The 23,076-nt window shown below is 41.8% G+C and overlaps 1 protein-coding gene across 2 annotated transcripts in view; it reads left to right on the top strand.

Annotated features, from left to right (window-relative positions):
* LOC134352813 (transcription initiation factor TFIID subunit 4-like) overlaps positions 1-23,076 on the top strand; it is a 136,249-nt gene that overhangs the window by 49,449 nt on the left and 63,724 nt on the right. For both annotated transcript variants that reach the window (XM_063060308.1, XM_063060303.1), the window contains exons 10-11: positions 12,198-12,367; positions 17,684-17,814. In XM_063060308.1, coding sequence (XP_062916378.1) covers positions 12,198-12,367; positions 17,684-17,814 — 301 coding nt within the window. The remainder of the gene's footprint in view (positions 1-12,197; positions 12,368-17,683; positions 17,815-23,076) is intronic.

The following is a 23,076-nucleotide window of genomic DNA, read 5'->3' as shown; positions in this document are numbered from 1 at the left end:
CATCCACCATTGACCTGTTTCAGCAGTAGATGAATTGCAGTAGGCCAAGGTTGTCTGGGACACTGGAGATGATGTGTGCCATAACTTGCTTCTTGAAGAACTTCATGATGGTGGATGTCATGGCCATTGCTTCGTAGACAGGGGCATGTTACCTCACTTTTCTTTGACACTGAGTTGATTGTGATTTTAATGGGAAAGCTCGCTGAAGTAAGAGAGTTTAAAATGTATAGATATGTTAGGGGGCTTTTGATATATCATTTCATTGACCTGCTATTCAAAACATAAAAATGCATTTTTCTCATTGGGCATGGATGTGTTGTTGTTAGTGATGCTGCCCAACTTTGTTTTGCAACCTGTTGGAGCATACAAGCATCACCACAACTAACGGCTGGCATGGCGCTCAGATGTGGTCTGGTAGTGTTAAGTATGTAGAATGCTTTCCATATGTGAAAAATTGGGGTAATTGGCTGTTTTATAAAAACACTTGGGGTCAAGTGATTCAAAAATAACAGCTCAATATCCAACAGTGAAGAACTCTGCTAAACCTTGATAAATCGCTGGTTGTGTCTCGTTTAGATACTGTTCCTTTAAGCGAGTTGGTATTGCTTCTGACAAAGTTACAGAGCAGATTTTACAAAATGGAACCATGGTTCTGGTATGTTAAAAGGAAAATTGAAAATGAATTGAGGTTTTGTATCCTTTCAACTAGGAAAAAATAAGTAAAGGCCTTCAAAGTAGGTTGTAGATACATTTGTTTTATTTCTACTGGCAAAATGATCAGTGATGGTAATACGCCAACTAATGCTTATCAACAAAAGAATTGGGGCAATGTAAAACATTATTTTCTTCAACATGCTTAATTATGAAATGGGGTATTCTGCTTCAAGTTGGGAGGTGTAGGGCGGGGAATTAAAAATGACGGGAAGACTGTCAAACGCATTGAAAGAGATGAACAACTAATAGGACAGTTTCTCACGGAGTGGGCCAAGGCTCAAGAGGCAGAGTGGTTCTCCTGTGTTGATTGATGCCATTTTTGTAACAAATAAAAATAAAACTGACTGACTATAGACCATGCAATTGTAGTTTTTCTTCTTGTGACAAAACGTGAACTGAATCCACCTTTAAACCATCTTAACTAGTTAATTAACACTATTACTTGATTGTTTCGGTTTAGTTTTGCACAGTCTTGGCTTTTAGGGGTGTCCACCATAGGAAGCACTTCTCTGCCATCGCAAGATGGTACCTCACTGATTATTGATCTATTGTGTTATATCTTGGAATATACTCCAGTGAAATGCATCGTTGGAGTTAACAACCAACAAACCCAAGGATGAGCTGGAGAAGTCCACAAGTGTTGTCACTCATTCCAGTGCTAACATAGCATGTCCACATTGTTAAACAAGAGCTACTGCTATACTTGTACATCCTTTATTTCCCACAGAACAATGTGCATGGATAATTAGCAGAATGCAAAAGGGGAAAATATACTAGCAGCCACTAATTCGATATCACTGAGGTATGGTAAATGCATTTATTGTATATTTTCGCCTTTTGCATCCTAATTATTCATGCACATAGTTCAATGTTCTGTGGGAAATAAAGGATGTACAGGTATAGCAGTTGCTCCTGCTGACGAGTAATGTTTTACCATAATAATCCAGCAAGGGGTGCCACAGCATGCAGTACTGATAAAGCATTGGCTTTTGCATATAACTGCAGCTGTGAAACAAGAGGCCACTTCGACTTTGAGAAGCAATGCTTTTGGTCTGTTCAGAGCCACAGGGGGAGCGTGTTCTTTGAAAGTACTGAACTACAATTTGTAATGCAGTGCCTAAGAATATCAAAATGAACATTCAATAATAATGCTCGAAGGATATTTGAGGACAATTTTTTTCCCCCGAGTGACTGGAAGTGAGAGCTCATTTCAGGATATAACAAGGCATCTTTCTTAGAACTGCCACGGACCTGGGTGGTTTCCTGTGCTGCATTATTAAGCTTCAGACTCTTATGTAGACTCAGACTTATTCCCAGCAACATTGGAAATCGAGGAGCAACTTGATAGATGTATACAAGATCATGAGTGGTATGGACAGGGTGAAAGCACATCATCTTTTTCCCAGAGAAGGAATGGTAAAATCAGGAGGGCATTGATTTGAGATCCGAGGTCGAAGATTAAAGGATATCGAGGCAGCTTCTTCACACAAAGGGTGGTGTGTGTTTGGAATGAGCTGCCAGAAATAGTGGTTGAGGTGATACATTAGCAGTATTTAAATGACTTCTATGGATATGGAAGGTTTAGGAAGCCATTGGCCAAACGCGTGCACGTGAGACTAGCTCACTGGGCAGCACAGGTAGAATGGACAAGTTGAGTTGAAGGGCCTGTTTCCTTCCTGTATAACCCTATGATAACCCAAAGAAATTTTTTTAGTCAGAGGGTGGTGAATCTATGGAATTTGTTGCCACGGGCAGCAGTGGAGGCCAAGTCATTGGGTGTATTTAAGGCAGAGATTGATAGGTATCTGAGTAACCAGGGCATCAAAGGTTATGGTGAGAAGGCGGGGGAGTGGGACTAAATGGGAGAATGAATCAGTTCATGATAAAATGGCAGAGCAGACTCGATGGGCCGAATGGCCGACTTCTCCTTTATCTTATGGTCTTATGATTCTTCTGTTGGTCCTCAAATACACAACAATAGTAAAATTAACCTTTTTATTTTGAAAATTTCACGTCCAACAATTCAATCTTTCCAATCATTTATAAGTGGCATTTCAATGATGTGCTGTGTACCCAGATGGAGGTATGAGGATACACAACTGTGATGGAGACTTTCATCTGTCGTGTAATGGGCTCCCTGTTGGAAAACATCAAAATGAAACCTTCAAAGTACATGTGTGTCACCATTTGCAACCCTGAAATTTATGTTCTTGCAGGCATACACAGTAAATTCAAAAAAACACAATAGAATCAATGAGAGACCCCATCCAACAGGACAGGCAAAAAAACAATCTGCAAAAGACAAACTCTGTAAATACAAAAGAAAAATTAATAATAAACGAGCAATAAATATTGAGACGTGAGATGAGTCCTTGAAAGTGAGCCCATAGGTTGTGGGAACAGTACGGTGATGGTGAGGGTGAAGTTATGCCCACTGGTTCAATGAATTGTAGTAGCTGATCATGAACCTGGTGTTGTAGGTCCTAAGGCTCCTGTACTACCTTCCCTGTGGCAACAGCGAGAAGAGAGCATAGCCTGGGTGGTGTGTGTCCTCTATGATTGATACTGCTTTCCTGCAACAGCATTCCATGTAGATGTGCTCAGTGGTGGAGAGAGCTTTACCTGTGATGGACTGGGCCACGATTACTACTTTTTGTAGGATTTTCTGTTCAAGGGCATTGGTGTTTCCATACCAGGCTGTGATGTAGCCAGTTAATACCAGACCATGCTCTTTTCTCACTGCTGCCATCAGGTAGAAGGTACAAGTGTCTCAGGACTCGCACCACCAGATTCAAGAACAGTTCCCACCGGTCAACCATCAGGCTCTTGAACAAAAGGGGATAATTACACATTCTATTTCTGGTGTTCCCACAACTGACGGTCTCACTTTACCTTGTTATTTCATGCTCTTTCATTTCACGATAATTCATACTCATTAGTTATTGCTCTGCCATTTCAGCGTGGCTGATGCATTTCCCTCTCAACCCTATTCTCCTGCCCTCTCCCCATAACCTTTCACGTCTGACCAATCAAGAACCTATCATCCTTAGCCTTAAATACACCCAATGACTTGGCCTCCATAGCCACCTATGGCAACAAATTCCACGGATTCTCCATCCTCTGGGGAAAGAAGTTCCTCCTCATTTCCATTCTAAATGGACGTCTCTCTATTCTGAGGTTGTGCCCTCTGGTCCTGAACTCCCCCACGATAGGTCTCCACATCTACTCTAACAAGGCCTTTCAACATTTGATAGGTTTCAATGAGATCCCCACTCATTCTTCTAAATTCCAGCAAGTAAGCCCCAGAACCATCAATTGCTCCTCATATAATAAGGCTTTCAATCTTGGAATCATTCTCTTAACATCCTTCTCTCCAATGTCAGAACCATCCTTTCTTAAATAAGGGGCTCAAAACTGCTCACAATAATCCATAATAATACTCCATATACTTCACAGAATAAACAACTGGGATTGCATGTTCCTTACTAAAATGTGAGTCCATCCTGAGCAATAAGAGGATTTGCAGCTATGGTATCCAAGATGTTGTAGTTTCCAAGACACCTTCAAGGAGCGGTGCTTCAGAAAGGCTATGTCCATTATTAAGGACCCCCATTACGCAGGGCATACCCTCTTCTCACTTTTGCTGTCAGGATGGAAGTAAAGAAGCCTTAAGACACACACTTGGCAACTCAGGAACATCTTCTGCCCCTCTGCTATCCAATTTGCTAAATGGACATTGAACCCATGAACACTATCTCACTTTTTAAAACATATTTTATTTTTGTTCTGCACTATTTTTAATCTGATTATGAAATATACATATACTTCTGTGGACGCAGGAAAGAAACACAGATGGTAGTTTGCCGCCAGGGTCCAGGATGCTTTTGATCGCGTCTGCAATATCCTGAAGTGGGAAGGTGAACAGCCAGAGGTCGTGGTACATAATGGTGCCAACGACATAGGTAGGAAAAGGGAGGAGGTCCTGAAAACTGACTACAGGGAGTTAGGAAAAAAGCTAAGAAGCCGGACCACAAGGGTAGTAAGTTCAGGATTATTACCGGTGCCACGTGACAGCGAGTATAGGAATAGAGTGAGGTGGAGAATAAATGCGTGGCTGGGAGATTGGAGCAGGGGGCAGGGATTCAGGTTTCTGGATCATTGCAACCTCTTTTGGGGCAGGCATGACCTGTACAATAAGGATGGGTTGCACTTGAATCCAAGGGACACTAATATCCTGGCAGAGAAGTTTGCTAAGGCTACTGGGGAGAGTTTAAACTAGAATTGCTGGGGGGTGGGAGCCGAACTGAAGAGATAGAGGAAGGGGTGGTTCGCTCACAAATAGGGAAAGCTTGTAGGCAGTGTGAGAGGGGGGACAGACAGGTGATAGAGAATGGACACGCTCAGACTGATGGTTTGAAGTGTGTCTATTTTAATGCGAGGAGCATGGATCAGTAGTTGGAGCTATGATGTTGTGGCCATTACAGAGACTTGGATGGCTCAGGGACAGGAATGGCAACTTAGAGTGCCAGGCTTTAGATGTTTCAGAAAGGACAGGGAGGGGGGTATAAAAGAGGCAGGGGCATGGCACTACTAATCAGAGATGGTGTCGTGGCTGCAGAAAAGGAGGAAGTCACGGAGGGATTGTCTCTCTGTGGGTGTAAGTTAGGAACAGGAAGGGATCAATAACTCTACTGGGTGTTTTTTATAAGCTACCCAATAGTAACAGGGACATCGAGGAGCAGATAGGGAGACAGATTCTGGAATGGTGCAATAATAGCAGGGTTGTCATGGTGGGAGGTTTTAATTTTGCCAATATTGATTGACATCTCCCTAGAACGAGGGGTTTAGATGGGGTGGAGTTTGTTAGGTGTATTCAGGAAGGTTTCTTGGCACAATATGTAGATAAGCCTACAAGAGGAGTGTCTGTACTTGATCTGGTATTGGGAAATGAACCTGGTCAGGTGTCACGTCTCTCAGTGGAAGAGCATTTTGGAGATGGTGATCACAATGCTATATCCTTTAGATTAGATTCAACTTTATTGTCATTGTGCCGAGTACAGATACAAAACCAATTAAATGCATTTAGCATCTGACCAGAAATGCAAAGAATAGTGTTATTTACAAAGTAACTGCGAATAAAAAAAAGTGCTACAGCACACAAATATAAAAGTACATGAGACAGTACAATATGGATGCAATACTGCTTAGCGCTGTGATGAGAGGTTCAGCAGTGTCACAGCCTCAGGGAAGAAGCTGTTCCTGTGCCTGCTGGTGCGGGAGTGGAGGCTCCTGTAGCGCCTACTGGATGGGAGGAGAGTAAAAAGTCCATGGTTAGGGTGAGATGCATCCCTGATAATGCTTTTCGCCCTGCCCAGGCAGCGTTTATGGTAGATGTTCTCAATGGTGGGCAATTGGATGCCGATAATCCGCTGGGCAGTTTTCACCACGTGCTGGAGTGCTTTGCGGTCCGATACGGGACAATTGCCATACCATGCTGAGATGCAGTTGGTGAGTATGCTCTCAATGGTACAGCGGTAAAAGTCCGTCAGTATCCTGAGACAAAGGTGAGCTTTCTTCATGCTCCGCAGGAAATAAAGGCTCTATTGCCAAGTGAGATCCTCGGAAATGTGGACACCAAGGAATTTGAAGCTTGATACACGCTCCACTACAGTTCCATTGATGTAGATGGGGACGTGAGTGTGACTCCTGGCATGCCTGAAGTCCACAATGATCTCCTTGGTCTTCTGGGTGTTAAGGGCCAGATTGTTGTCGGCACACCACGCAGCCGTAGCATTGGAGAGGGATCGGAGCAGACAAGTTAGGGAGACGTTTAATTGGAGTTAGGGTAAATATGAAGCTATCAGGCAGGAACTTGGAAGCATAAATTTGGAACAGATGTTCACAGGGAAATGCACTGCAGAAATGTGGCAAATGTTCAGGGGATATTTGTGTGGCATTCTGCATAGGTATATTCCAGTGAGACAGGGAAAGGATGGTAGGGAGCAGGAACCATGGTGTACAAAGGCTGTTGAAAATCTGGTCAAGAAGAATAGAAATGCTTACGAAAGGTTCAAGAAACTAGGTAATGATAGCTAGAAAATATAAGGCTCGGAGGAAGGAGCTTAAGAATGAAATTAGGAGAACCAGAAGGGACAATGAGAAAGCCTTGGCGAGCGGGATTAAGGAAAACCCTAAGGCATTCTACAAGTATGTGAAGAGTAAGAAGATAAGACGTGAAAGAATAGGACCTATCAAGTGTGACAGTAGAAAAGTGGGTATGGAACTGGAGGAGGTAGTGGAGGTACTTAATGAATACTTTGCTTCAGTATTCACTACGGAAAAGAACCTTCGCAATTGTAGGGATGACTTATAGCAGACTGAAAAGCTTGAGCATATAGATATTAAGAAAGAGGATGTGCTGGAGCTTTTGGAAAGCATCAAGTTGGTTGAGTCACTGGGACTGGATGAGATGTAGCCCAGGCTACTGTGGGAGGCAAGGGAGATATTGCTGAGCTGGCAATTATCTTTGCCTCGTCAGTGGAGATGGGAGAGGTTCTGGAGGATTGGCAGTTGCAGGTGTTGTTCCTTTATTCAAGAAAGGGAGTAGAGATAGCCTAGGAAATTATGGACCAGTGAGCCTTACTTCAGTGGTTGGTAGGTTGATGGAGAAGATCCTGAGAGGCAGGATTTATGAAATTTGGAGGGGCATAAATGATTAGGAATAGTCAGCATAGCTTTTTCAAAGGCAGGTTGTGCTTTATGAGCCTGATTGAATTTTTTGAGGATGTGACTAAACACATTGATGAAGTAGATGTAGCGTATATGGATTTTAGCAATGGTTTACCCACTTAAGAACCTGCTGGGAAGCCCTCCAACGATCACGGAAGAAGAAGAAGACATACCCATGATACTAACGCAAGTCAACATCGATGACGGCCCATTCACCATTGAGGAACTGAAGAAGACCAAATATGCACTCAAACAGGGCAGGAGCGCTGGACCAGATGGGATACCACCGGATGTCCTGAAAAACTGCGACCTGGACAACGTCTTGCTGGACATATGTAATACGGCACTGATGAAAGGCAACAAACCAGAACAGTGGTCACACTCAAACATTATCCCAGTCCCCAAGTCTGGATCTCTCACGAAGACAGATAACTACCGCGGTATCTGCTTGACCTGCATCTTAGCAAAGCTATACAATCGGATGATCTTGAACGGGATTCACACTGCCATTGACCCTAAGCTAAGATTCAATCAGAATGGTTTTCGGCAGAAGTGCACAACTGTAATGCAAATACTTGCTCTCCGTAGAATCATCGAGGAAGTCAAGAAGAACAACCTACCAGCCATGCTTACTTGCATTGATTTTTTTGCAAAGCTTTTGACTCCATTCACTGAAGTAAAATGCTGAAGATCCTGAAAGCTTACCGAGTGCCAGACCGTCTACTGAGAGCAATAGAGTCCAGCTATACCAAAACTATGGCAAAAGTTGTATCACCAGACGGAGAAACAGCAGTGTTCGGGCTCCTAGCTGGTGTGCAGCAAGGAGACACTCTGGCACCCTACATCTTTATAATCGTCCTTGATTACGCTCTACGTCAAGCTACCAAAGATCATGGCAAGCTTGGTTTTATCATAAAACCAGGACGAACCAAAAGGGTCAGACCAGTTACGCTCACAGATCTCGATTTTGAGATGACATAGTCCTGCTCTCTGACCAGATGGAGGAAGCGCAGTAGCTACTAATAAAAGTGGAAATTGAGTGCAATAAAGTTGGACTTCACCTAAACGCTAAAAAGATAGAGTACATGGCGTTTAACTATGATGAAGGTACTCTCAAGACCATAAAGAATGATACCACTAAGAAAGTCTTTGACTACAAGTACCTTGGGTCAAGAATGATGAGTTCGGAGAAGGACATAAAGATCCGGAAGGCGCTGGCGTGGAGGGCTATGAACGACATGAAGGAAATCTGGAAGTCGAACCTGACCAGAGGGCTTAAAAAGAGGATCTTCATAGCAGTCATAGAGTCCATTGTCATGTACGGACGTGAGATGTGGACACTCACCAAGACTATGCGAAAGTCTCTAGATGGTTGCTGTACATGAATATTCCGGATGGCTCTTGACGTGAGTTGGCAACAGCGCATGATGAACGTCGAGCTCTATGACGACCTACTCACCTCTAAAATCGAGGTGAGAAGACTGCAACTACCGGGGCACTGTCTATGCCACCCCGAGCTACCTGCCAGCCTAGTCATCATATGGGAGCCCAACTGTGGGAGGATGAACCCTGGGCGCCTTCCCAAGAGTATGGTCAACATGCTCCTGGAAGACAGCAGCTCAGCTAATGTAGATGAGCTGAACACATTGATGAGGGAGAGGAAAAAGTGGAGAGTCTGTCATCATGCCCAACGCCAGCCCTCTAGGCCTGAGTGGACATAGTAGTAGTAGTCAGCAAGGCATTTGATAAGGTACCCCATGCAAGGTTTATTGAAAAAGTAAGGAGGCATGGGATCCAAGGGGACCTTGCTTTGTGGATCTAGAATTGGCTTGCCCACAGAAGACAAAGAGTGGTTGTAGACGGGTCATATTCTGAATGGGATCTGTTCCGGGACCCCCTTCTCTTTGTGATTTTTTATAATGACTTGGATGAGGAAGTGGAGGGATGGGTTAGTAAATTTGCTGATGACACAAATGTTGAGGGTGTTGTGGATAGTGTGGAGGGCCGTCAGAGGTTACAGCGGGACATTGATAGGATGCAAAACTGGGCTGAGAAGTGGCAGATGGAGTTCAGCCCAGATAAATGTGAGGTGGTTCATGTTGGTAGGTCAAATATGATGGCAGAATGTAGTTATTAATGTAAGACTCCTGGCAGTGTGAAGGATCAGAGGGATCTTGGAGTCTGAGTCCATAGGACACTCAAAGCTGCTGCACAGGTTGACTCTGGTTAAGAAGGCATACAATGTATTGGCCTTCATCAACTGCGGGATTGAGTTCAAGAGCCGAGAGGTAATATTACAGCTATATTGGACCCTGATCAGACCCCGCTTGGAGTATTGTGCTCAGTTCTGGTCACCTCACTACAGGAAAGATGTGGAAACTATAAAAAGGGTGTAGAGGAGATTTACAAGGATGTTGTCTGGATTGGGGGGCATGCCCTATGAGAATAGGTTGAGTGAACTTGGCCTTTTCTCCTTCGAGCGACAGAGGATGAGAGGCGACCTGGTAGAGGTGTATCAGATGATGAGAGGTACGATCTTGTGGATAGTCAGAGGCTTTTTCCCAGGGCTGAAATGGCTAACACGAGAGGGCACAGTTTTAAGGTGCTTGTCGGGTAAATTTTTTATGCAGAAAATAGGGAGTGTGTGGAATGGGCTGCTGGTGACAGTGGTGGATGCAGATACAATAGAGTCTTTTGAGAGACTCTTGGATAGGTACATGGAGCTTAGAAAAATAGAGGGTTATGGGTAACCCTAGGAAATTTCTAAAGTAAGTATATGTTCGGCACAGCATTGTGGGCCGAAGGGCCTGTATTGTGCTGTAGATTTTCTGTGTTCTATTTACTGTAATTGATTTTTTTCTATACTATCATGTATTGTACTGCTTCTGCGAAGTTAACAAGTTTTACAGCACATGCCAGTGATAATAATCCTGATTCTTTATATACCTGTCTTCCCGGTACTGTTGATTTGGCAAAGGGCAGGGTCTACAAGATCAACTGGGTGCCATTCTGAGCTCCACTGCTCTTGGGACTCTGTGAACAGCCTTGGTGTGTGTCAGTTGGTACATTTAAAATGTGAAATTTTCTTGAAGGAACTGTCAGATTAGTGGGGAAAGCATTGCCATCACCTAACCTCGAAGCACGCAGTCTGAGACCTCTTGTATGGGCATGATTTTATGGTCTGTCCTGGTCAAAACTTGCCATTTAACCAGTATCATTTAAGAGCATTGTCTTGAGTGAAAAGCAATGTATATTAACTCTAAGTAGAAGATTGTTACTATTGAATAGAGAAATAACAAGTTGTCTTTACTCATCGTGAATATGTGGCACATACTATCCCGGTTGATGACAGTTGATTGTGTAATATAGCATGGTAGTGGATTCTTTTGGTCCAATGAGTTTGCACCTCACAATCACACTCATGACTAATTAAGCTACCAACCCATACATCTTTGGAATGTGGAGGGAAGCAGAAGCGTTCAGAGTGCAGCATGTGATCATGGGGAAAATGTACAAACAATAACAGGAACCGAACCCCGGGGTGCTGGTACTGTAAAGCGATGTGTTAACTATTACTCTGCTGCCCTGATATTGAGATTGCTTTAACAACAAGGCTAATTTTAATTGGCATGTGTGTATCACTGGTATTAGTTATCTATCCCTTGCTACTCTTGGAACACTGGTTTGCTGGGTCTCTTCAAACAGCCTCTTAGTTGATCAAGGTGGTGAGTCCAGGATAACACACAAAATGTTAGAGGAACTCAGCAGGTCAGGCAGCTTCTATAGAAATAAACATTCGATGTTTCAGGCTGAGACCCTTCATCAGATCCTGATCTGCTGAGTTCCTCCAGCATTTTGTGTATGTTGCTTTGGATTTCCAGCATCTGCAGAATATTTTGTTGGTGAGTCTAGGATTGTATTTTACCGACTAGTAGATTTCCTTTGTTGAAGGAAATTAATGATCCATCTATGATTCTGCAATAGTCTCATACTTTTCCAATCGCCATCACTGAGACTAGCCTTTAGTTCGAGATTTGCTTAATTTCCTGATTGGAAATGGGATTCGAACCACTGACTGGATCAATAGTGCAGGCCTCTATCTGCTAGGTTACTAGAGTCCTCCAAGAGGACCACAACCTTGTTGTGGTTTGGAGGCGTGTGTGTCTCAATGACCCAGGGAGCTATTCTGGCTGGATTCAGGGCCCCCCATGCCAACAGGTCAAAGGGAATCGGCCAGACTAAGAGTGACCTACTGGTTTTCCAGGTTTGGGGGGTCAGCTCAGGACAAATACCTTTACTGGTCAGACAAAACTGTTATGGAAGCAGTCGTGGAGAATCTGTGCTACAGTTTTCCTCTCTCTACCCGGGACTTGCATGGTTCAGTGGATTCCCGGAGGGCAGAGGAAATGCGGGACACCAAAGGCATCTTGGTGTTGTACCATAGAGACAGAATGAGCCACATCCGGGATACAATAGGGAAGGTGGCTGCTGCTTTAAACGCCAGCAGGCGTAACGGGCAGTAGGTAAGTAAGTTACTGGGGTAGAAAACTGTACTGAAAAACTAAAATGAGGTGATAGGGTGAGACATGACTGTATAAACTCCAAGACAGACTAGATGGGCTGAATGGCCTTCAGTATTTCAAATTGATTTCATTTTATTTTCACTGTCAATTTCAAAATTGTTCTGATGTCTACTACATGCTTAGTAAATTGTGTTCCCCCTTCACTACTAAATGGTTATTCTGATTCTCCAGGGTTGAGAACAACATCAGTGATGTGGCCTCTATGGCTGGGGTCAGCTTCAATGAAGAGAATACCTGCATCCTTGCTACAAATTCGGAGTTGGTGGGTGATGTAATCCGGTCTTGTAATGAAGAAACATTCCTGTCCTCTGTATCCCTACAGAAAAAAACTTTAGAAATAGGTAGGTGTCAAGCCCCAGTGTGCACAGTTTAATTTTTAAAGGAAAGTTCTAGCCTGGTAGATTGAGAGGAGTTCCAACATAACTGCATTCATTAGAAATGAGGTGGTCCAACAAATTCATTTACTGTGGATAAACTTCATTTTCCGCCCTCTGCAAATTAGTGTGGCAAAGAGACGTGAATAAATCAGTTGCGAGTTCTTTGGATCATGCTGATTCTTATCCTCCTGCTGTCAAAAAAAAAGTACAAAATTACCTGGACAACGTTGTGTTGTGGTTTAAAGAAAATTAAAGTGTTCAAATTGGCAGCTGTACTTTATACATCATGAGAGAGTACTCTTAGGAGTTTGGTATTGACCACGAATGCTGGGAGCATAATCTCTTTGGTTCTGGTCTTATTCTTGTAAATCTCTTCGGCACCTTGCCTTGTACCTCTTTGCTGCTTAGGTTTTCTACCACTCATATCAAATTTCCAAAGCTTGTGATGTTTCCAAAGGTATAGAATTTGTTGTGCACATTGAGTACACTCTGAAATGCTAGTGCAGAGCCTTCAGTCAGTAGTATAGTGAGCTACAGTGTGTATCATCAAACACAAACTGATGTTGATTAATACCCAAGGGTGTGAGTGTAGCATCTCTGGGTTCTTTCCAAGCTTCGAGTTAGTGCTTTGAAAGTGGTCTTGTAATGGAAGCTAATTTACTTTAAACTGAATTCTTCCAATGATCTGTTCATAAAATCTAACAGTGCTTTTTAAAAAAACACTATTTTTAAAATGTTTGAGTATTTATGTTTTCTTCACTTTAAAACTGTTCTGGCTTCATTTTTTCCTCTGTAAATGGTTAGTTTGATTTGCTGCAATCATTTGTCTCTTGTTTTTGAATTATCCAAAAGCAGGTCTCTTTAAAGGACAGTTGCAGACAAAAGTTAATTTGACACTTTGACTTTTTTTTATTTCTTTCTCATCAGACTTGGAAGGTCATAAGATGTACTGAGTTTTAAACTTGTATGGTTGGAATTGGCAAAGGAAATAACAGAGTAGAAAGATCTGATTTCATCTGGTATATTCTGTGACTCTTTTTCTCTGACTGTAGCTTGATCTTTCTTTCTCCCCTTGAGCAAGTTTCTGGAGACTGGAAAAACAGCAAAATGCCTGAGGTGCTTGATTAATGAGTCGCATTTCTCTCCCCTTCTCCATGACTCCCTCCTGTCTACTGTTCTCATTTTCACACCATTTCTCAAGTAATTGCAAAACCATGTAACTGATTTGGAAAAGAAAGAAAAGTGAACTTTTTAGTATTAGCCTATCTATTTTCAGTATACTTTGAAATCTAATTTGCATTAGTTTTTTGAATAATATTTGCGATGACGATTGAAAGTGATGACAATTTATTTGCAGTGCTTTGTATTCTTTTCTGTCTTTGTCACAATGTTCCTTCTGACCCATCCAGATCAACAAATTTGGTCCTGTGTAGTTCGTGAGCATCTGCAAAATTTTTGAACTAACGAACATTGGCTGGGGGTACATACCCTCACAAGTTTGTATGACGGCATCTTGAACCATGTGCAAAGAACAAATATTACATGTACTGTTCAATTTTAAGGCAACCTAACAATCTTTTCCCATTTTGATTGGTAAAGAGGTTTGGACCTTTTCTATAACAATAAGATATAGGTGCAGAAACAGGCCATTCAGCCCATTGAGACTGCTCTACCATTCAATCATGTCTCATTTATTGCCTCTCTCCTGCCTTCTTGCATGGATTTCAGATGCACTGTTTCCTCAACTTTAATATTCTTACCTTTGTCACTTAAGTGGCTTCTTGGTCTCTTTGCTGTCAGGTAACCATCCAAGATCCCTTTTGATCTCCTAATTCTGGCTTGCAACATTGTTCCTCCCAGATTTAATTGACCACTATTGGTTTCTAATGTTTCAGCAACTAGGCTCTGAAGTTCTCTCCGGCTTCCTTTAAACCCCTCTCTTCCTTTTAATTGTTAGTACTTTTACACCTTTAAAGCATCACTGTTGACAGTAGTAAATGAAACTAGGATTAAATAAAACATCCTACTGGTAGTTAAATGCATACTATTATATTATGATGTTGTCATGATATTGCAAACGTCACTCCACTCGTTAAGAAGGGAGAGAGGCAAAAGATAGGAAATTGTAGGCCAGTTAATCTGATTTTAAGAGGTTGGTAAGAAATTAGAATCCATTATTAAGAATGAAGTTTCGGGGTACTTGGAGGTGCATGATAAAATAGGCCAAAGTCAGCATGGTTTTCTAAAGGGAAAATCTTGCCTCGCAAATCTGTTGGAATTATTTGAGGATATAACGGAGGATAGACAAAGGAGCATTGGGTGGATGTTGTTTCTATGGACTTCCAGAAGGCCTTTGAAAAGGTGCTGCCCATAAGGCTGCTGAACAAAAACCCACGGTATTCCAGGAAAGATACTAGCATGGATAGAAGATTGACTAACTGGCAGAAGACAAAGAGTTGGATTAAAGGGGTCTTTTCACCATCCTCTGGCTAAAGAAATTCCTCCTCATTTTTGTTCTAAAGGGACATCCTGTATTCTGAGGCTGTGCCCTCTGGTCCTGGACTCCTCCCACTATTGAAAACATCCTCTTCATGTCCACTTGAAATGAATGCTAACATTGCAGTTACCTTCCTTACCACAGACTCAACCTACAGTTAAGCTTAAGGGAATTCTGCACAAGGATTCCTAACTCCCCTTGCACAGCTGATTTCTGAATTTGCTCCCCATTTAGAAAATTGTTTACACTTGCATCATCCACACTAGCTAGTGACCAGTGGTGTTCCTCAGAGGACGACGTTGGAACCACTTATTTTCACACTATGTTGTCAGTGATTTGGATGATGGAATAGATGGCTTTGTGGCCAAATTTGCAAAGATGGGTGGAGGGGCACGTAGTCTTGCAAAAGCAGACAGTCTGCAGAAGGACATAGACAGATTGGGAGAATGGGTAAAGAACTAGCAGACAGAATACAATGCTGTTAAGTAAATAGTTATGCACCTTGGTAGAAAGAATAAAGGTACAGGTTGAGTCGGCAGTAAGGAAGGTAAATGCAGTGTTAGCATTTATTTCGAGTGGTTATGGAGAGGATGTTTTCAATAGTGGGGGGAGTCTAAAACCAGAGGGCACAGCCTCAGATTAGAGGATGTCCCTTTAAACAAAGATGAGGAATTTCTTTAGCCAGAGGATGGTGAATCTGTGGAATTTATGTCCATGGAGAGCTGTGGAATGCAAGGCATTGAGTATATTTAAAGCTAAGTCGATAGGTTCTTTTTTAGTCAGGGTGTCAAATGTTGCAGGTAGAAGGTAGGAGAATGGGTTTGAAAGGGATAATAAATCAGCCTTGATGGGCCAAATGGCCTAATTCTGCTTTTATGCCTTGTGGTCTTATGACTATTAACTTATAAATTTTTTGTTTACTCAAAAACTGACTCTTTTTTTTGCATTTCCAAATTAGATTTTGTTGGTTCTGCTTTAAAATTTACCTTGCAATTCATTTCTAACCAGTAACAAGTTAAGTATCCTGTGGTGTTTTAAAAAAAAAAATTAGCTCTTGTAAATAGCACTTCTGCTGAATACTTGCTACTTTTCTGTACCAACCTGTATTTTGCTGTCTGTGATGTCCACTTGCCTTTTTGTGATCACAGTAGTGAGTGCCCTTGCAGCAAAATAAGTTGTGTACATCTCCCAGTACTTGTGTCCTGCTCTTTAGCTTTGCCAGATTTTTATTTGAAGCTGTACCAAAAAATCCCTATCCTCTGCCTGTATGATCATTGCAATACGATGTGATTTAGACAAATTATCATCTCAGTTTTAGCCACTAGCTGTGCCTTGCTAGACTCAGAGATTTTTAAGGTTTATTGTCTTGTGTCTTTAAACTCACTGGTTTTAGACCAATCTATGACTAACTTCTGTCTTATCTCCTGTTATTACTTTGGAGCAGTGTCACATTTTCTCTAACAATGTTCCTGGCAAGAGTTTTGGCATATTTTAAATGTGCTATTTATTTTAGTTGGGGTTCAACTTGGAATGTTATTAGAGGTACTGGGCATTTGTATAGTTATTATAGATCTGTGGTTGTTAAAACTGCATTAAAAGTATTCGAACCAAATTGGCATTGCATCCAAGTTAAATTCCCACCCTGGAGGCACAAGTGCAAAATGCTGGAGAAATTCGACGATTCGGGAAGCATTGATGGAAGGAAATGTAGAGTCGGTGTTTCATCTGGTCTAGGGGTCAACTGTCCACTTCACTCCCAGATGTTGCTCAACTTATTGAGTACATCTAGCTTTTTATGTGTTGCTACTAATTTTATAGCATCTTGGATTACAGCCTGAACTTGGTTTTAATCACAGCATGTTGGCATTGATGAAACAAGGAGTGCAGTAGAATAGAGGGATCTCGGAATACAGATGCAAAATTCCCTAAAAGTGGCGTCACAGGTAGATAGGGTCGTAAAGAGAGCTTTTGGTACATTGGCCTTTATTAATCAAAGTATTGAGTATAAGAGCTGGAATGTTATGATGAGGTTGTATAGGGCATTGGTGAGGCCGAATTTGGAGTATTGTGTTCAGTTTTGGTCACCAAATTACAGGAAGGATATAAATAAGGTTGAAAGAGTGCAGAGAAGGTTTACAAGGATGTCGCCAGGACTTGAGAAACTCAGTTACAGAGAAAGGTTGAATAGGTTAGGACTTTATTCCCTGGAGTGTAGAAGAATGAGGGGAGATTTGATAGAGGTATATAAAATTATGATGGGTATAGATAGAGTGAATGCAAGCAGGCTTTTTCCACTGAGGCAAGGGGAGAAAAAAACCAGAGGACATGGGTTAAGGGTGAGGGGGGAAAAGTTTAAAGGGAACATTGGGGGGACTTCTTCACACAGAGAGTGGTGGGAGTATGGAATGAGCTGCCAGATGAGGTGGTAAATGCGGGTTCTTTTTTAACATTTAAGAATAAATTGGACAGATACATGGATGGGAGGTGTATGGAGGGATATGGTCCGTGTGCAGGTCAGTGGGACTAGACAGAAAATGGTTCGGCACAGCCAAGAAGGGCCAAAAGGCCTGTTTCTGTGCTGTAGTTTCTATGGTTTCTAAATGTCACTTAACAGAATCTCACATCTGTGGCACATAGCAAATGATTCAGCCAGAGGTGAGCCACCCAACCTTCACTGTACTTGAAGCTTGGGAGGCTACAGCATATTAACGTGCTGAAACTATTGGAGCTATTTGGAATTGTGCAGGCTCAGTGATAAATTAGTTATTGCTTCTCTTCTGCAGGTAAGAAACATGGTGTGACGGAGGTGAATTCTGAAGTGTTGAGCACCATATCTCATGCGACACAAGAACACTTGCGGGAACTTGTGGAAAAGCTAACCGTGATTGCACAGCATCGAATGATGATGTACAAGGTTTGTCATGCTATCTAAAGTTGAATTTGAGGATTGCAGATAATGAGATTGGAAGGTGTGGTGACTGGGGGAGAAAAGGAAACCTATGAAGAGATTGAAAGCTAAAATGAAATTAAAATCATAAGGAGACTGGGGTAGGCTGGGCTATAATTAATTTACTGAAATTAATTTGGTGTAGGTGGCTTTTGGGTAATTTGGTGCCAGTGCAGGCTTCTCAGAATGGTTTTCACTTGTCTCTGAAATGGTGGTTCACTTTCTGGATGCCTCTTGTTTCTGCCTGTAATTCCAGCATGTTTTCTTCATGGGAATTCTTATTGGTATATTGCTGAGGATTTATTAAGCATTGGTCAGATCGCATTCAGAGTATTGTGAGCAGTTTTGGCCCCATGTCTAAGAAAAGGTGTGTTGCCATTGGAAAGGGCCCAGAGGAGATTTATGAGAATAATCTCAGGAACGAAAGAGTTTAACTTATGAAGAGTATTTGATGTTTCTAAGCCCATACTCATTGGAGTTTAGAAGGCGGACGGCGGGGGTTGGGGGAGGTCGGTGGAATCGATCTCATTGAAACTTTCCGAATATTGAAAGGCCTGGATAGGGTGGACATGAAGAGGATGTTTGCAATAATGGGAGAGTCCAGAACAAGAAGGCTCTGTCTCAGAATATAATGATATTCTTTTAGAACAGAGATGAGGAATTTCTTCAGCCAGAGGGTGGTGAATTGTGAAATTCATTGCCACAGATGGCTGTGGAGGCCAAATCATTGGATATATTTAAAGTGGAGGTTGGTTAGTTCTTGATGAGTAAAAACATCAAAGATTAAGGCGAGGAGGAGGGAGAATGCATTTGAGAGGGATAATATACCAGTCATGATGGAATGGGGGAGTAGACTTGATGGGCTGAATGGCCTAATTCTGTTTTTATGTCTTGTGGTCTTATGATTGTTAACTTGTATGGTTTTTGTTACCTCAAAAATTGGCTTTTTTACATTTCCAAATTGCCAGCTCAAATTAGATTTTTGTCTGTTTTATCTTTATCTTGCATTTCATTTCTTATTAGTAGCAGTGGTATAAAAATATTAACTCGTGTAAATAGCACTTCTGATTTATACTTGCCACTTCTCTGCACCACCCTGTATTTTGATGCCTGTGATGTCCTACTTGCCTTTCTGTGACCACAATAGTGAAGGCCCTTGCAGCAAAATAAGATGTGTACATCTCCCAGTACTTGTGTCCAGCTCTTGGCTTTGCCAAATGTTTATTTGAAGTTGTATCGTAAAAATCCCCATCATCTTTTTGTTTTATCATTGCCAATACTATGTGGTTTAGGCAAGTTATCTCAATTTACCCTATGGAACTTTACAATCATTTTGACAAATTAGAGTCATGCTATGTAGTGAGGGGAAAAATAAATCAGCCATGATTGAATGACAGAGCAGAATCAATGGGCCAAATGACCAAATTCTGCTCCTGTGTTTTATGGACTTATCACATTATTGTCCCATGTATCAAGGTGCTTGTTTTGCAAACCCTCTAGAGAGATTGTGACATCGAGTTAGTAGTAAGAAAACAGAATGCAGAATAGAATGTTGCAATTAGAGAGAGTGTAGAACAGATAGACAAAGTGTGAGGGAAATTAGGAGGTCAGAAGCCGTTCTTTAGCTTGAGGGAGATAAAGTACTCAAAGCTGCTGCTCTTAGTCTTGCAAGGGCTGTTGTGTTATTAGATAAGTACTTCATGAAGGATTGGAGGTTAATTTTTTTTTTGTACAGAAATTGGAACATTTCACGGAACAGTTTTTTGAGCAATGTGGTAAATGAGGAAGGAGGTGCAAAGAGCTGTTTCCTGAGTATGAGAGCCAGCAGCTGAGGACATGGCTTTCCCCACTGAGGAAGTGTAAATTGTGGTTCAGGAAGCCCGAGGTGCTGATACAAGGTGTAGAACAATGATTCTTGCTTAACTGGGGGCTGAATTAGCAGATGAATTCAATTTAGACCAGCTATGAATGCAATGGGCTTAGCTGGGCGATCCCTTTTCTTCACTGTAAATTTTTGATTCAGTGAAGCATCTTACTAGCATTTACAGCTATAAATGGAAAGACTGGAATTCATTTGATATTCATATTCCAAGTTTCTCAGCTTTTCTTTAAAGCCTATATTTCTTTGATGTTTCAGAGCAATGTATTGAGTATTTCCATCACCAATCTAGATCTCAAATTCGAAACTAATTTGCATTTAAGTTTAGCTGTCTAACTCTAAAGTGACAATGATATCCTGCTGAAATAATTTATAAAGAGGAAAGGATCAGTAAAATGTAAGAAAAGGAGCTATTTATTTCAAGTGCCTTTAAAGCAGCTGATGAATACTGACTGCCACATGTCAAAATGGGCTGGTCATACATTTGTTTTTCTCTCCTGTGCAGACTGACCTTCCCAGGAAAAGGATAAATAAATATCAGTTCTTGTTTATAATGGCATGGCACTAATTTGTCAAAATGATTGTGAAGTTCAATAGGGTACATGTAGAGATGATATATCCATTTTGTGAGGGATAGCAGCACTTGGGGCCATATATATAAGACACACTAATTAATCCAATTGGGAATTCAGAAGGAGCTTTAGTGGGGAGATTATGCATCCTGCTCCCACAGGAATGCATTTAAGGAGAAGCTGGATAAATATAAGAGAAAGTACAGGAAGATCTGTCAATGGCATCAGATTAAATTGGGTGAAGAGAAAGGCTGGTTCTGTGCTATGAAATTCATCATCAATGATATGTTTGATCATGAGGTGCCTGGATAATTAGCAGCTGATCTGGCCTCACTTCCCCTATCTGATTGGAACTCTCAGCCCACACAGGGCGTGAAGCACAAATGGTGTGCAATTTATGCTCACTTTTCTGTAGAGTGAAGTGAAATTAGTGTGTACAAGACCCATGGTTAAATATTAAGTTACCTTGGCTGAGTTGGGGGAGTTTATCAGCCTGCCTTAAAGGCAAATAGAGTGGAATGGAGGCAAGTATTGGTAATGAAGGCCATAGAGACAATGAATGAAGGGATGAGGAGAGAAATTTGGAGTTAATGGCATTTGCTTCCAATGATGACCTGGAGCAAAGCTGTCAATATTCAGGACTAATTGGTTGGATGCAAACCAATGACTGGCCTGTATGGAGAGGGGACCTGTAACCCTCAGCAACAAGATTGAGGAATAGCCTTGTGCACAGTATGTGACTGTTCACGAGGTGGTTTTTGCTACCACTTTGAGGGCATTTAGAAATGTATTTTATATGCATTAAATTATGACCCGTGACATTGACAGTTCCTTTCCTTCTGCAGATGTTCTTAACCATATAACAATTACAGCACGGAAACAGGCCATCTCAGCCCTTCTAGTCCGTGCCGAACTCTTACTCTCACCTAGTCCCACTGACCTGCACTCAGCCCATAACCCTCCATTCCTTTCCTATATCTATCCAATTTAACTTTAAACAACATTGAACCTGCCTCAGCCACTTCTGCTGGAAGCTCGTTCCACACAGCTACCACTGTCTGAGTAAAGAAGTTCCCCCTCATGTTACCCCTAAACTTTTGCCCTTTACCTCTCAACTCATGTCCTCTTGTTTGAATCTCCCCCATTCTCAATGGTAAAAGCCTATCCACATCAACTCTATCAATCCCCCTCATAATTTTAAACACCTCTATCAAGTCCCCCCTCAACCTTCTATGCTCCAAAGAATAAAGATCTAACTTGTTCAACCTTTCTCTGTAACTTAGGAGATAAAACCCAGGCAACATTTTAGTAAATCTCCTCTGTACTCTCTCAATTTTATTGACATATTTCCTATAATTCAGTGACTAGAACTGTACACAATACTCCAAATTTGGCCTTACCAATGCCTTATACAATTTCAACATTACATCCTAACTCCTATACTCAATGCTCTGATTAATAAAGGCCAGCATACCAAAAGCTTTCTTCACCACCCTATCCACATGAGATTCCACCTTCAGGGAACTATGCACCATTATTCCTAGATCCCTCTGTTCTAAAGCATTCTTCATTGCCCTACCATTTACCATGTATGTCCTGTTTTGATTAGTCCTACCAAAATGTAGCACCTCACATTTTTCAGCATTAAACTCCATCTGCCATCTTTCAGCCCACTCTTCTAACTGGCCTAAATCTCTCTGCAAGCTTTGAAAACCTACTTCATTATCCATAAACAACAGGAATTCTGCAGATGCTGGAAATTCAAGCAACACACATCAAAGTTGCTGGTGAACGCAGCAGGCCAAGCAGCATCTGTAGGAAGAGGTGCAGTCGACGTTTCAGGCCGAGACCCTTCGTCAGGACTAACTGAAGGAAGAGTTCTTCCTTCAGTTAGTCCTGACGAAGGGTCTCGGCCTGAAACGTCGACTGCACCTCTTCCTACAGATGCTGCTTGGCCTGCTGCGTTCACCAGCAACTTTGATGTGTGTTGCCTCATTATCCATAATGCCACCTATCTTAGTATCATCTGCATACTTACTAATCCAATTTACCACCTCATCATCCAGATCATTAATATATATGACAAAGAACATTGGACCCAGTACAGATCCCTGAGGCACACCGCTACACACTGTCCTCCAGTCTGACACACAGTTATCCAACACTGCTCTCTGGCGTCTCCCATCCGGCCTCTGCTGAATCCATTTTACTAGTTCGATATTAATGCCTAACAATTGAACCTTCCGTGTGGAACCTTGTCAAAGGCCTTACTGAAGTTCATATAGACAACGTCCACCGCTTTACCCTTGTCAACTTTCCTAGTAACCTCAACAAAAAATTCAATAAGATTTGTCAAATATGACCTTCCACGCACAAATCCATGTTGACTGTTCCTAATCAGACCCGGTCTATCCAGATAATTATATATACCATCTCTAAGAATACTTTCCATCAATTTACCCACCACTGACGTCAAACTTACAGGCCGATAATTGCTAGGTTTGTTCTTAGAACCCTTTTTAAACAATGGAACCACATGAGCAATACACCAATCCTCCAGCACCATCCCCGTTTCTAATGACATTTGAAATATTTCTGTCAGAGCCCCTGCTATTTCCACACTAACTTCCCTCAAGGTCCCAGGGAATATCTTTTCCGGACCTGGAGACTATATTCCTTAAAAGCGCCAGTACTTCCTCTTCTTTAATCGTCATACTTTCCATAACTACCCTTGTTTCCTTTACCTTACACAATTCAATATCTATCTCCTTAGTGAAT

This window comes from Mobula hypostoma, chromosome 1 (assembly GCF_963921235.1).
Source record: "Mobula hypostoma chromosome 1, sMobHyp1.1, whole genome shotgun sequence".
NCBI lineage: Eukaryota > Metazoa > Chordata > Chondrichthyes > Myliobatiformes > Myliobatidae > Mobula > Mobula hypostoma.
The sequence above is the reverse complement of the archived record's forward strand: the minus strand, read 5'-3'. Positions and strand labels throughout refer to the sequence as shown.